Genomic DNA, 15,789 nt, shown 5'->3' on the forward strand with positions numbered 1-15,789 from the left:
TAAAAGAGGCATTGAAAGTACAGAGGATTAATGCACAAGTCTGCACGTACAAGCACTTTCCCTATTCAGTAAAGAAAGTTTGGACAGTATTAAGATATTTAAGAAAACATGAAAAAAGTCCAAAGTACAAAGGGTGACCAGGAACACCCAGTGTCATAACATCCTTCTGAGGACCACCAGCGTCTGTGCAACTGCAGACAAACTGGGTAACTTCATCTTACTGAAGCCCCAGCTAACCACAGCCTCCACTGACTTCAGAGGAAAATGGAAGATTTCAGGGCCTATTTTTGGAGTGTCTGAATGAGCACCACTGGCTACAGTAAAATCAACCTATCTCATGAGCAAAGATTTCTGATGTGCATAAAATACAACATATACAGACAGGGAAGGTTTCTGCCTCCCGAAGAACAGTTGTCTTGAAACCTCGTCTCCTGCGCAAATCTCTCGCTTCTTTACACATTTTAGAGCTGGAAAGAGTTTCCAGTTAACCCAAAAAGCAGCAGCTTGAAAAATAACCAACCCCAGCAGCAACTTCCCCACCCTGACCTGCAATGATAAGTGGTCACATACACAAAAATGTGAGTTTGGACAATACAAACCTTTTGCAAAGTGTTTAGAAGAGCCACAACTAGACATGGCTAGGCCAAAAGAACAATACTGATTAAGGCTGCAAGTTTCCAGTAATACTCTAATGGGAATCAAAGCCTTGGGAAAAATACAGACATACCCTATGTATAAACTTCTTACTAATACAATCTTTTTTAATTGATCTTGCTCATTTACGCCACTCCAGAAAAAGCACTTTTATGCCAGGATTCCTCCCACAGCATGAGAGCACTGAGTTTCCTGCAAAAACTCTTAAAGGTAGATTGATCTACAGCAACACGGGACAAAGTGCAGATTTTGCTGTTTAAGATTGTATAGGTAGAAAACACCACCGAAGCACAAATGGCTTTTACATATGATGCACAGTAATTACTTTGTGGAAGCAGAAGCATGCATGGAAGTTTGGAGTGTGAAAAACAGTAGTAACATCCTCTTCTCAACACCAACCTGTAACTCAACTGTCTCTGTCTACCATAAAACCATGAGGCATCATAAAAAGCATATTCAAGTCAAAACTGCCTGTTTTTTGAAGGATCTGACTGCACTCACCTTTTATCTCTCTCCCCTTTCTTATTTTCTTCCCAATCCAGAAATTCCCATGCGCAGTCTGAGGGGTGAGCAAGGCCCCCCGGGTGAGCCTGGACCAAGAGGGCCACCAGGGCCACCAGGATTACCAGGTCATGGTGTGCCAGGAGCCAAAGGAAAACCAGGTCCACAAGGATACCCAGGAATTGGAAAGCCGGGTTTGCCAGGGATGCCAGGAAAACCAGGGGTCATGGGGCCCCCAGGGCCAAGAGGGGAGATGGGGCCAAAGGGGGAGATTGGGCCCATGGGGATACCTGGACCACAAGGACCACCAGGGCCTCATGGGCTTCCCGGCATAGGGAAGGCAGGTGCTCCGGGGCTGCAGGGGCAACCAGGGCCAAAGGGTGAGCCTGGGATGAAGGGGCCACCGGGAATCCCTGGGATCCCAGGGCCAAAAGGGGAGAAGGGGGTCGGGATCCCGGGTTTGCCAGGTCTGAAGGGTCCACCTGGGCTGCCTGGTCCCCCTGGCCCCGTGGGGCTACCGGGGGTTGGCAAACCTGGCATGGTTGGCTTCCCTGGCCCACAGGGACCGTTGGGTAAACCCGGACCCCCAGGAGAGTTAGGACTGCAGGGGCCTCCAGGGGCCCCCGGGATCCAAGGCCCTCCCGGCCCACCCGGCATTGGAAAACCAGGCCAGGACGGCATGCCCGGCCAGCCTGGCTTCCCAGGCGGCAAAGGGGAGCAGGGATTGCCGGGCCTGCCAGGGCCCCCCGGTCTCCCTGGAGTTGGGAAGCCGGGCTTCCCCGGGCCCAAAGGGGAGCGAGGTGTGGGTGGTCTGCCTGGGGCCCTGGGACCGAAGGGGGAGAAGGGGCACGCGGGGCCACCTGGCATGGGAGGGCCACCAGGGGAGCCCGGCCAGCCAGGCCTGCCGGGCATCATGGGCCCCCCGGGGGCTGCCGGTTTCCCAGGACCTAAAGGGGAGGGGGGTGCCTTAGGGCCACCAGGACCAGTCGGCCCCAAGGGGGAACCCGGCCTGCAGGGTTTTCCAGGAAAGCCAGGCTTTCCTGGGGAGGTGGGTGGCCCTGGGCTGCGGGGGCTGCCGGGCCCCACAGGACCTAAGGGGGAGGCCGGACACAAAGGGTTGCCGGGACTGCCGGGTGTCCCGGGGCTTGTGGGGCCAAAGGGTGAGCCCGGGCTCCCCGGTGCCCAGGGCCTTCAGGGCCCCTCGGGCATCCCGGGCATCGCGGGACCCAGCGGTCCCATCGGCCCCCCCGGGCTGCCAGGGGCGAAGGGCGAGCCAGGCATGCCCGGCCCCCCCGGCTTCCCTGGGGTAGGCAAACCTGGTGCTGCGGGGCTGCAGGGACCGCCGGGAAAGCCTGGGGCGCTCGGGCCTCCTGGCCAGCCGGGGCTGCAAGGGCCACCGGGCCCGCCCGGGCCCCCAGGTCCCCCGGTCATCATCCCGCCCACTCCACCAGCCGTGGGACAGTACCTGCCTGAGGTGGGGCCAGGGATAGAAGGCTTGAAGCCCCCCTACGGCTACAAGGGCAAGAAAGGCAAGGCTGGCGGCATTGTCTACGAGATGCCCGCGTTCACGGCAGAGCTGCTCACGCCCTTCCCCCGCGTCGGGGTGCCCGTGAAGTTCGACAAGCTCCTGTACAACGGCCGGCAGAACTACAACCCCCAGACGGGGATCTTCACCTGCGAGATCCCCGGCGTCTACTACTTCGCCTACCACGTCCACTGTAAAGGCGCCAACGTGTGGGTGGCGCTGTACAAGAACAATGAGCCGCTCATGTACACCTACGACGAGTACAAGAAGGGCTTCCTGGACCAGGCTTCGGGCAGTGCCGTGGTGCAGCTGATGCACGGAGACAAGGTTTACGTTCAGATGCCATCCGAGCAGGCGGCAGGACTCTATGCCGGGCAGTATGTTCATTCGTCTTTTTCAGGATATTTATTGTATCCCATGTAAAACAAAACAGACACACACACAACACACACACAAAATCAAAACCTTTCTCCTCTGCTTCAAACTTTTATACAACAAAAGATGCATTTTATGACCACTTTGGACCATCTTGTACAAAACCAAAAAAAAAAAAAAAAACCACAAAGTTTAACATTATGCACAGCTAGTTATAACAAAAAGGTGTGGTGAACATAACTAAAGAAGTGTATCATGTTCATAAACAGTTGTTTTGCACCCAAGGGGAACATATTAGCTGTACATTATATTTCTGCAATGCCATGCTTACTTAAATTTCTTTCACAGTAATTCAGTACTAAAGTTCAAATCAGTGTATGTCACTCACTCCTGTTGCATTGATCATAGCTATGAGATGAAAAACAGTGACTTAAAGCAGAGTAGGTCAGACTCTAATTATGTTTAAAAAATTGAGTGGCTTATTTGTCTGAGTGGGGGTTTTCTTGGGTTTTTTACAGCAGGTCTACCTGACAAGCAAGGGTTCTCTTAGCTGGAGACTTGTATTTCCCTTCCCCTGTAATAAAATAATCCTGCAGGGGTGTTTTTTTTCCTGAACAATTTATTTATGATGGAAGAGGAAACCTGATGGCACGACCATTGCCCCTGAGCCTTCTCCAGCAGTCATTGGACCTAAAATGTCACCACTGACTTCAGCAGGCATTGGTTTCACCTCCAAATGCCACAGCACTTGAGAAGTCTCCATTCTCTAGTCACACAGCTCAAGTAGATGAGGTCAATCTCCCTCATTTACTTGTGCCAAGTCATTGAGACATTTTGGCCAACACATGGCAATACTTCAGGGTGGCATAAATCTGCTTAGATTTCTGTGCTTGTACCAAGAACCCATTTGGCTTGTTAGAAGAGACACCTATTCTGCCACTCAGCATAAAGCTGAATCAGTTTGCTCTTCAATGACTAGGCAAAGCAGAAGTAGCTCTGTTTGCTTAACTGATTTGTTGCTTGAGATCAACCAATAACTTTAACTGGCAATACTGATCACGCAAATTTATCCGAGAACTTGCTTCTATCTAAAAGCTGACTTCCAATCCTTATTTATATGTTATCAGTTGTCAAGGAGAACCTGCAGGCCTCAATACTTTTCTGTACTTGAGGACAGCGACTTCTGTGTACGAAGTCTCTGTCTGCTCATCAATGGTGCTAATATCACCTCAGCAAGTGTTCTGTTTCCAAAGGGCAGTGGCCCTTGCTGTGGTTCCCTGTACAGTGCTGCACATCACACATGCCTGCGCTATTTCAAGGAGTTAAGTGCTCATCACTTCTTCAATGTCTTTAGCTACCGCTACTGCTTTTGATTCAAAAATGAACTAGATTTTTTCATGCAGAACTAAGATTGGATTTAACTGGCATTACCATTATTTAAATGCAGAGTTTAATGCAGTCTAACATTGACTAAGGACTCCAGTGATATAATGTGGTGCTTTATCTCAGAAATTTTATAGAACGGTGGCAGGAATGGATGGACAGATTACCAGACACTGGTGACTTCAGTATGTTCCCAGAATATATGAGATATGTCAAAAGCAAATAATTTTGTATTTAAAATTTTTGTACTGATTTGAAAGAAATATCTTATTAAATATCTTTAAAAATAAAACCAAAAACCAATTCTGTCTTCATTCAGAACTATCAGAATGAACATTCATCCTGCTGAACTCATTTATCAGACCACAAGGGCTCTCTGAAACCACTAACAGCCTGATATAGGGTGGGAAAATTAAGAGGTACGCCCTTTTCTCTAGTTCCCATCTCCTGGCAAATTATGCTCTAAGCCAGAAAGGGAACAGGTCCCATTTGGTGGGAGGGCACAGCAGGGTCTGGGGGGTACACAAAGAGGAATGGGCCCCCTCAGGCAGCCCCTGGGGACGGATACTGCTCAGCATGAGCCAACATGGGAGTGCAGCTGAACAAGGCAAAGGGGCAGCCAAGGAATCAGAGGCTGCTGCTAAGGGCTTGTGTTGCCTGAAGAGGCAGAACTGGCTGCCCAGGATGAGAGGTGCTGGCTCTCCTGATGTGGCTTCCCCACCTCACCTCAAAAACAAGCATTTCATTCAAGCTGGTGAACTTCTGAACTGTCCATACTGAAAGGAATGCACTGAATACCTACTGTGCCAGAGAACTGTTATCCAAATCTCCCTTGGACTCCCTGAAGCCCTCAGCATCTCATTTCTACTGCACAAAGGAAAAACAAATAATTAGCTAAGTACTGCACTCAGCATCTCTCACTTTCTATCTAAAGCCATTTTCACTTTCTGAAATTTTTTCTCACACACCATCTTCTTCATTCTACATCTCTTATTTTAGCATTCCCCCAACAGTTCACAGTAAGACAAGCAAGATTCAAAAAACAATGAAAAATTCAAACCACAAAGACGCTGCCCTTGATCTTGTCCACAAAAAACCATGTCCCATCTCTGGTTGTACTCAGCCTGGAGTTAGATCTCTAGCCACAGTACAACTTAGCCCACCTAAGGTTCAAAAACTTTCAGCTGTTTGCTCTACAAAGCACTAAAGTTTGTTCCAAAACTCAATACCATATCTGACAACACCATTTACTTGACACACCAATAGTAACAGCCCTGGGCATACCCACACACCACACTCACACACAGAGCACCACCCTTGCAAAAATAAGTCTGAGGACACTGTCTTTAACAGTTTATTCACAGGAAAATAATCTCCTTCCATATGTAGCATTCAAAATTTCACTTGAAACAACTTTAAGGATTTTTAAAAATACAGGTGGGACTTTGAAGGCATATAAAACTTAAGACAAATGGCAAATAAAGTAAGTATTTCCCAATACCAAAAACATATGCTGAGCTTTGTGTGTTCTTAAAAATCAGAGTCCATTAAAAGTGAAGATATTTATACTCTCCCCCAGAGCATTGCTAAAAAGGAAAGTATGGCACTGGAAACAAGAAGTACCACATGCTAATTAAACACCAAAGTTGTGATTCTGTATTGTTATCACCTATATAGTCACTGGAAATGTCATTTAGTAACATCTTTTACGCACTCTCAGATTCATATTTAGTGCAATAGTCTGTGACTTCCCTTAATTATTACAGCAGACCAAAAAAGAGTTTCCCAACAAAGAAACCTCCTGAAAGACTGAGCCAAACAGAGCTTTCAGCCAACATATGTCATCCTGCCTGTTCTGTGCATAGTTTGGTATCTCAGAGCTGTGTCTGTCTGACAGTGCAGCATTTTGAGAGGGGGGGCAGATAAAATGCAGAAGCACCTTTGCTGTCTAGAAATTCAGCAGGCTGCCAGAGAACAGGAACAGAGTAAGAAGGGAGGAGAACATCTGACATCAGAAAAATGATGGGAGACACTGGGGACCTACAGAGTTACACCATTATCAGACACAAAAATAAAGCTGGCAGCATCCTGGGATTCAAAACTGGCAGCTTCATTCCTGATATGGTTTAAAAAACCTGGATAGCTTTTAAAGGGAAGTTTCAGTGCAGATTTCATTTTCAGGAATAGCAAAAAGGTAAAAAAAGTCTTAATAGCAGCTCAGGCTCAGAAACGATCTAAATATTTGGTGTTAGCACGATTGTTTTATTCTAAAAGCCCCAAGTTAAGTCTTTGGTACGGCAAAACACCTGTGAAAATGTGTGCCCAGACAGAAAAACACTGATCTGTGACCACTGCTGAGAAACACACTACACATTGGTGTTCCTGCCTGAATGAAGTTCAAAGCAAGACCTGTCCTCGAGGCAGAGTAGCAGGAAGGATGTGCGTGAAGCAGGTGCTGGAGCAGGGATGGTGTACACGGGATCCTACAAAACATCTTGTGGGGAGAAAAATTCATGACTTGGCCCACTGCTTATTATAGAGGAGAATAGCTACTGGCCTGCAGCTGGGCTTCCAAAAAAAAAAAAAAAAAAAACCAAAACAAAACAACAAAACCAAAACAAAACAAACAAAAAAACCCACTCAAACAAAAAAATCCAACAACAACAAGCACCCACTATAAATACCCCATAGTTTATCAGCAGCATCAGCTCTTGGCTTGATCCTGAGGGAACAGGTTTCATTCAAAATGTTACCCAGTCACTCAGGGACAACAACTGTGGTGGACTCAACACCCCTAGCAGGAGCATAGAAGTGGGAGAAAATATCTTTGAAATACTGCTTAATTTGAAAAGTAAGTCAGCCATACCATGAGAAGGCTTATTAGGATATTAAAATAAACAGCTGGTATGGATAAATGCTTATAGAGAACATATTAAATTCATCGAGAACACCAAACATTATTTAAAAAAAATATTTTAGGGAGATCAAAAAGCTGATGTGGCAGAAATGAAGAAGACCAAAGGGATTTTTTTAAGTACAAAGAGTTTGGGAGACACCATTTGTTTGCCATGAAGCTTTTTTTTTTTTCCCCCAGTTATTTGGTTTGTTCTGCTACAGCTAGAATCCAAATCCCATCCTCCCCAAAAAAGCAGGAAGCCTACTAGAAAAATTGGAAAAGAATCACTTTAGATTAGTAGGAAGAGTATCTCTGGAGATTAAATAAAGCAGAGAAAATAACCACCTCTTCAAAAGCAGAGCTCCCTACTTCCTGGAACTGGAGACAAGGGTGGAGAAGCAGAGGGATGCAGCCTGCACTACAAGAACTCTCCTCACAGTATCTGGAACAAATTCAACAGCTCTCCTGGGAAAAAATCCTCCTTGGACAGCATCCTGCAAGATTTTACATGGATGCAGCTGGACCATGGCAACACCATTGGGAGAGCCAGGGGCCCCAGCTCTGGAAGCAACTGCAGATTTTGAGGGTGAAGGGGAAGCCCCCAGCTTCTGCTGGCCTTGGCTCTCAGCACAGTCTAAGATCTACCAGGGGATCCTCCACAACAGCTTGGAGGACACTGCTCTGTCTGCAAAAATCCTTGCCACAGCAGCTTTCACAGTGGAATTACTATTGTCAGGAGTTTAAATCACTGTAGGTCTGGGGCTGCAGAATCACATACAAACCTTTTTAATTAACTGAAATAACCGGGAGAAATAAATGCTGGTAGAGACACAAAGACAATACTTGTCACTATTTTCTTAAGTGAAACCCCACCTGTTTGTATTGAGATTTTCAAGCAATGATATCTTCAAAATCTCAGGAAAAAATAAAGGAAAAACAAAAAATTAAGAGCCTTTCTGCCAGTTGGTGAAGAAATTGTAATTTCCTCCATTTCCACCACCAGTATCACCTGTTCCAGCACCCCAGGACCTGGGGACACAGTCCCCTCTCTTCCTCACCCCCACTTGCCACCCTGCACACAGCTGGAGTGCAGCTGCAGCCAAGCAACATGCAGCAGACAAGACACCATGGCATACCCTGTCCCTTGCTGGGACACACCTGCATCCTTCCCCAGCCCATGCCACAGATTTTTCTGATCTCTCAAGTTATTTCAGGTATGTCCAGCTTGCTTGAAACAAACCAAAGCTCAGGAATCACTGGGTGAAAACACAAGCCTCCTCCCCTTCAGCTGTGGCACCTCTCCAGACCACACTGCCGTCCCCCTAATTCCCAAATTGCAATTCCTCTGCATAGCTGCAGCAAAATAAATTGTGTTCAGTACTCTTGCAATCCTCACCTTCTGAAAATAACAAATACCATGGTTTATGTTCATATTGTGATTGTTTGCATTACTCCTAAATGTCCTCTCTATATAATTTTATTTAAAAGCAACAACGGTATTCCTACCAACTTAAAGACTTTAAGTGGACTTGTTTGTGCTTTCTTCAGGTTTGACTGATGAAGAGAACCACAAAATCTTCCAGAAATTCTGCCATAATTAAAATAAAAAATTTATATAGATGTCATGTGAGAGAATTGGAACTGCATATTTTTGTTCTTTGACAGCTGTCAAGCATCTTCCCAAGCAGATTTGATTTATTTACAGGCTTGTCAGAGACAAACCAATACAGGAAATATAAACATCCCATTAAATGTTTCAACTAAAATCTTAAGCAAGTTCCCACTGCTAAATGATTTAGTTCAGCCACACACTTCAAACTTAAATATCAACACAGAAGAGGTAAACATATGCCAAATGATAATTCAGCTGAGGTACATTCTGGATATTCCCTACCACACTCTACTGCCAAAAATGAGAGTATTCCTTGCTTGTATTGATGCATTACAGCATCTGAGGAGGGAGATTGTCCTCGTTTGGAAAAATCCACCTGTTTTTGAGGAGCAAGCAAAAAAAAAAAAAAAAAAAAAAAAAAAAAAAAAAAAAAAAAAAAAAATAGATGCTGTCCTGGAGAACTAGGACTCCAACAAACATTGACTCTAAACTCAGGCATGAACATCTCTGTCCAAGCTTGTGTTTCTGTTGTGGTCCGGGGGCTGACACGCAGGTAGTTCGGACAGTTCTTCAGTCTTCCTATTCCCTCTTTTTTAACTCAAGTCCTCAACTGTAATATTTACTGGATGCACAGCACAGGGAGTATGATTTTTCCATAAAATGGGTACAACACAAGCATTGTCAACACCGACATCTCCACAAATCGGACAAAGGTTCTTCACCTTCAGAGGTGAAGACAGACAGAAGGTCAGAGTTGATGGTCAGTGCAGAAGCTGTGGCTGCTTGGCTGAAGGTGGACACGCTCTCCTCAGGAGTATAGCAGAACAAAACTTGTACAGTCTGTATGTTTCCCCCTTCTCCAAAACACACAGTAATGATTTAGATGCATAGTTTTTAAAAGTAATTTTCATACAACAAGACAGATAGTCACAACTTTACAGCCACCTACTGACTGAACACTGGTCATCTCAGTCTCATGACAGTGGAACTCTTTTGGAGGACATCAGAAACAAGAGTATTCCAGAGAATTAATCATTTGGAAAGAGTTCTCACTGATAAGTAAGTGATGTACATCACATTTTTATATATCCCTGATACTTTCAGTTGAAAGTTTCATGGTTTTCCCACTATTAAATAGCTTCACAGAAATTCAGTTAACTCTGTTTGCAACAGTCCATTATCCTCAGGCTTAGACGCTTTTGCCTTGATGAGATTTCTGGACTCCTTTAAACAGTAAACAGTTATGCTGCACTTAAAAAATAAAAATGTCATACAAAAAATAAAAATTTTTCAGATCTTGAAAATAGTGATTTTTCTTTGTATTTTCCATTCAGGTTTCACGTCAAATTGACCACAAAGTTCTTGTCTATAAGCTTCTTCAAAAATTTCTGCTCGGCAGTGATATTGTGGTATTCATTCTAAAGAGATGTGAGGGAATAATAAAATTAATTATAAAATCAAATTATAACCAGCAGCATCACTTGGCTGTTCCTTTCTATTACCTGTGATACTTGGAAGATGCTAAGAACAGAAAAGATCTGGGGAAAAGACTTCTTAGCAAAGGCTTAGCACAGTTTCCCAAGAAAACAGGATGCTCAAAACTAGATTAGATATTTCCATAAGGACACAACCAGAAAGGATGATCCTTTGGTGATAAGAACAGGTGAAATGCGGTCTCACAGAAATCCTTCCATTATTACCACTCCCAACTCCTTGCCCTGCTTATTCAGAACAGCAGCTGTGTAAGAACATTTACAGCACAAGCAGTAAGGAAACAAGCAATCTTCAAAGCTCAGTGCAGATTCTTGAAAAGCACATCAGGCACTTGTGGTTCAGATGCATCCTGCCAATTAGGTTCAGCAAGCCCAAAGCAACCCATCTTCTGTGCTGTATCTGGGTTCCGGATACACAGGACACCACTAAGGTTAGTGGAGGGCAGCACAAGGTAAGTAAATTTACTTAAAGACACTGAATCCTGTAAATTAAAATGAATATAATATGTATAATGCATAAAAGATTATACAATGTAGTATAGTATTTGCAATTTATTGCCACTAAAGAACTAAAAGGAACCTTTTTGTTTAATAGTTTGTTTTTTAAAGTTTCAAGACTTTAGGAAACTTATGGATGTCTATTCAACTAATGATCAGCCTTATTTAAACTTAGTATATGTTGCAGAAAAGCACCTGCAGAGAGGAGCCTCCAAAGGAAGGCAAGTTCAGTGTCAGAGGAAAATTATCTCAGAATAGCATCTAGGCATCTAGGAGTTCTGATTAAAACATGAAAGGCTCCTATGGGCATTGTCTCTACCCTTCCTCTTCAGCAAATGGAAGAGGAGGAAAATAGTACTCATATGCTCTGGGCAAATGGCAAATAAAACTTCACGCAGAAGTGAAGGGCTAAGACAAGGTTGCTTGAAATACAGAGATGAAGACACCTGACTACAAGAGCAGAGACATAAAAGAAAACAGGCATGGCCTGAGCAAAGCAGCAGGGAAGAGAAGGCATTCCTGATGTTTTCCAGGCTCCTGCTGAGTTGTGCCTTCCCCCTTTTGGAAGCAGTTCCTTCTCTTCCTACCCTCCTCCAAGAGCTGCTTTTCTTTTCTACTTTGAGTTTCCACAATTCAGTTCTTTTCCTATGCAAGACCTATACAAGTTCATAGGTCTTAACTGCTTCCATTCCCCTTTGCTCTTCTTTCTGCCTTTTAAGCAGTCTGACAGCTGTGACATACAGTACAGTAGGAAAAGGAAAAAGAGAACATGAACAGAAGCAACACTGCTCATGTGCTGACAGTGCTAACAAAGATGTCTCTAGGACAAGAGCTATGCAGTCTAAGGAAAACTCCAGCAAAGCAGATCACAACACACAAATGGACAACTCGTGCAGACACTGCAGAATATGGTACAGCACAAGGGACACAAAGATCAGTATCTACATTTTTCAGAAACCACAGCAGACAGGAAGAGATTCAAGCAACATTAACCCACAAGCAGGTGAACCAGGAGAAGGTGGGAGGCCCTTCTGACCTGCAGCCCACACTTTTATCTATAATGAATTGCCTTCCCCAGTTACCAACTCTATTTCTTGCAGCACAAACAAGTGCTAGTTACCTGCATCATCTGAGACATGGTTTCATTGCCATAGTAGTGCAAAGAGCTATTTCTGTCAGTGAAGTCATACTTGAAGCCTGCCAGGTGGACTTCATGGCATATGTGAAATGCCAGTGTAATGGCAATTAGCCCCGTTGTTGGATGCTTGGGTTTCTGCAACAAAACACAAAGAGAACACACACATACATACCTGGCAGCCTGATGGGAACAGCGAACTTAAGAACACAGACAAGGGAAATCAGGCAGCTGCATCTTCTACAGAAGTTTGGTTTCACAGGTTGATCCCCTCCTGTCTCTAAAGGAATAAGGTACTGCCCCCACAGGTTTCCCATGACTGGGGTGTCTGTCATGTCAGCCTTCCCTGGAATTCCTTGGTTTCTAATGAGGGCTGAGCCCACAGTGTAGCCCTTCCCTCCACAGAGGCATCAGGAAGGTCTCCCCATTGGTCTGCTCAGCTACTTTCATAAAACTGGGTAGGCTTCACTACATTGGAAAACAATTTACAATCCCCTCAAATTTGATTGAATTAGGAGATGTGCTCAGAAGTTGCTAGATGATGGAGACCCACATGAACAGAACATGACATGCCCAAATTTTCATAGCAACAAACTAAAAAAAAGCATGAAGGCTACGGCTACACAAATTTGACTGAATTTGCATTTCTTCAAAGCAGGGAAATTCCAGAAGAACTTTGCTTTAGACCTTCCCCCACTATTCCCATTAGAAGAAATGAAATTGTAAATAAAAGCATTTCTCCCTACAATAAGTTCAAAAGTAAATGGAATGTAAAATTAAGAGCGTGTCATAAACAGGTTTTAATTGTGCAAAATTAAGAGCACCTAACCAAAAGGCAGCATTTCTCACAAAAGCACTCCACGCAACCATCTGCCCTATCTTGTGTTCAGATACATGACTTTTTTAGTAGCAACAGAGGCTAATATCATCTGGGGAAGTAAATGAGGCAAGTTTTTTTAGAGAGAGATGAACTTATTCACTCAACCAAGATGGAGCTAATGTGAAAAAGTGTTCCCAGAAATGGACAAAACTTTCGGGCAACAATATCCTTCTTAGCTAAAGAAAGATTTTTCTCAGAGACCAAATGACCTATTATATGCTCTCAGTAGCTGCAGTCAAACCTCAAACTGAGCACAAAATCATGGGCTTTTTTTTTTTTTTGAACTCTCACCCCAAGGCTCAGTTTGTCTCTGAAAAAGAAGCAGACAAACCAGAACTAGACAACTCTGTGCATAGAAAAGGCAGGTGCACTCAATGTATTTATTTGTGACAACACAAAAAATCCCCAGGAAGAAGTTACTATTCTCAGCCCTTTAAAGCCTAACTGAAGTCACAGAAAAGAACTATCGCCTTTTATGGAAAAATTTTTGGTACCTTTATGAAACTCTTGGGAGTATTCCAGAAATAGTATCTGCTTAAAATGTGCACTATGCCCAGGGCTCCTGCCAGTTAGCAAAATAACTTTCTGCCCTAGGGGCCCAACATCATAAACTTAGTGGTGATTCTGTTGCAACATCCATACTAAACAGGACCCCAAAACTATGGCAGGAATGCTACATGTCAGAATTAGTGCTATTTGGAAATATCACAAATACCACAGCTTGTAACCAGCTCTGTTCACCTGTAGCTATCGTAAAATTCACCTCAAAAAATATAATTTAAAGGCAACTACTTTTAAAATGTACTATCATGCAATATCCAGATACCCTTTGCCTATGATTACATATTTTCAGCCTACTTAATGAGAATAGGCACAGCCCTGGAATGACTCCACTACACTTTCTGAGTTTAGTGGTGCTGGGGCGACACATCCAATTTTATTCCTGGCTCTACTAACAATCAGAAATGCTTGCTGGCTATGCACTAATGTGCTCACTGGGAATGTGAGACTGGTTTAATGGAAAGGCAGGGACAGCAGGGAATGCAACAATGGTTGCTGGCATGTCCTGCAGGCAGAGGGGGCTGAAGCACAGGACAGGGAAGGCAGCACCAGCCCTCCCCAGGGACAAGCAATGCTACAGAGGGCCCTGGTGTGAGACCTTCCTGCCCACAGAGTCCGTGGTGTGACCTGCAGCTTAACCAAGCTGTGCCAGGACCACTGCAGATGTGCAGGCTCCCAGCCACAAAATGGGAGGAAAAGGGAGGAAGAGCATGCTTGAGATTGATCACTGCTGCACAGGGGTGAGGAACTACAAAACGCCTGGCATGCAATAAGTAGGATATATATGCAGGTAGCAGAAGGCATGGTGACACTAACCTAGCTCCGTGCAGGGGCACTCAAAGGCAGGAGAGGAGCAAAAGGTGACCAAGTGGCCTGTGCCTCTGTACCAGCTGACACCATGCACATCTCTCAGAGTCACTGACAGCACTGCTTTTAACATCTACTCCCACTGAGAGAGGGGCCCCAGAAGAGTCAGGGGGGACCTCTGTACCCATGGAGGCTGCGCATGCATGTTCTGCGGCCATTTAGGAGATTCATCAGGCATCCAATCACTATGCTGCTTTCTTGCCACCCTTGGCTGAAAACCTGAAATGCCAGAAGCCCAAGCAAGCACATACCAAAATGGCTATTGGAGTTTGAGAGTTCTAAGGGAGAAAAAAACCACTAGGCTCAGAAAACAGAAAGAAATTTTAGAAAGAGGTACAGAACCTACCCCCCACACCACCCCCTTAAATATTAGAAAGAGTAAACCAGAAAAAAACCAGTGGCAGATACTCCACAGTGACAGCCTGTTGACATTTCCACACATGTCAGTTGGGTGGTGTTGGTGAAGTGGGGATGTGACCCCAGGTAACTGCCTCTGTGCAAAACAGCACACAGCTGATCCTGACTGCACAAGGGAGGTCCCCAGCTTAAAGCTTCACCTTTCATCAAAAACATTTTTCCATCAAGAACTGATGGAATTAAAATGTATTTTTGTGTCCAAATTGCTGGTTAGCTCATTACAATGCTTGGCATCAAATCAGTAAGCACAACCATGCTGCCAGACAATCATCATTAGCACAGGGCTGGAGTATCTTCTGTGCTCCCTAGTCCCTCCCCAGCCCCAGGAGTATGAAATTGCAGAGAGTTAGAATTACCAGTTTGCTGGGGTTTGGAAGGGCGGGTTTGTTTGGTGTGGGGTTATTTTTGGTGTTTTGGTTTTTGGTGGAGGTTTCATTGTTTGTTTGGATTTTTTTGTCTGTTTGTTGTTTTGTGTGCCTTGGGTGGTTTGGTTTTTTTTTTTAAGAAGTAGTTCCAGACTCCCTGTTATTTCTAGAAGCTCTTTGGATCTGTCATGCTGCACTACCTGCCTGTGTTCCCCTGTTTTGTGAAAGGCATTTTGTCTGTCTAGAAAGCAACCTCATTTCATACCAATTACAGAACCCATAAAAAGTTACTTTTGGCACACAAGGCTAGCCACTCTTTCTGGGTCCATTTTCCCATCTTTTTAAACTACCATCTAAATGGCAAACTACTTTAATGCAAACCTAAAAGGTTTTCTACATTACAATCTACTGTAATAAATAATATAATTGCCTCTAAATACACATTTGGTTGCACATAACTAGAAGACAAAAGAAAAAAGCATACCTCCTTCTTAGGAAACCTTGTTGGGAAATGAAGCCACTCATAAGCAGTTTTCCTGGTGATGCTGGGATCAAGAATCCTGATTTGACTCGATTTATAGATCATATTCAGAGCTGGTTTCTTCCAAAAGCCTTTTGCGCTCTGTG

At 44.4% G+C, this 15,789-nt stretch overlaps 2 protein-coding genes across 13 annotated transcripts in view; one reads left to right on the forward strand and one right to left on the reverse strand.

Annotated features, from left to right (window-relative positions):
* The window catches only part of COL8A1 (collagen type VIII alpha 1 chain), an 87,035-nt gene extending 82,298 nt beyond the window's left edge, over positions 1 to 4,737 (forward strand). For all 4 annotated transcript variants that reach the window (XM_053933428.1, XM_053933419.1, XM_053933438.1 and 1 more), the window contains one exon: positions 1,197 to 4,737. In XM_053933428.1, coding sequence (XP_053789403.1) covers positions 1,197 to 3,103 — 1,907 coding nt within the window. In that variant the 3' untranslated portion in view covers positions 3,104 to 4,737. The remainder of the gene's footprint in view (positions 1 to 1,196) is intronic.
* Positions 4,738 to 4,782: 45 nt separating this feature from the next.
* Positions 4,783 to 15,789, reverse strand: part of ST3GAL6 (ST3 beta-galactoside alpha-2,3-sialyltransferase 6) — a 45,154-nt gene continuing 34,147 nt past the window's right edge. For 6 of the 9 annotated variants that reach the window (XM_053933459.1, XM_053933505.1, XM_053933449.1 and 3 more), the window contains 3 exons: positions 15,647 to 15,784; positions 12,058 to 12,210; positions 9,374 to 10,364 (listed from right to left, as the gene is read on the reverse strand). In XM_053933459.1, the coding sequence (XP_053789434.1) occupies positions 10,284 to 10,364; positions 12,058 to 12,210; positions 15,647 to 15,784 (372 nt within the window). In that variant the 3' untranslated portion in view covers positions 9,374 to 10,283. Of the gene's footprint in view, positions 5,306 to 9,373; positions 10,365 to 10,749; positions 10,866 to 12,057; positions 12,211 to 15,646; positions 15,785 to 15,789 lie in introns of those variants that run through there. The other 3 variants (XM_053933486.1, XM_053933496.1, XM_053933477.1) reach the window with 3 other exon arrangements.

Source organism: Vidua chalybeata, chromosome 2 (assembly GCF_026979565.1).
Source record: "Vidua chalybeata isolate OUT-0048 chromosome 2, bVidCha1 merged haplotype, whole genome shotgun sequence".
Taxonomy (NCBI): Eukaryota; Metazoa; Chordata; class Aves; order Passeriformes; family Viduidae; genus Vidua; species Vidua chalybeata.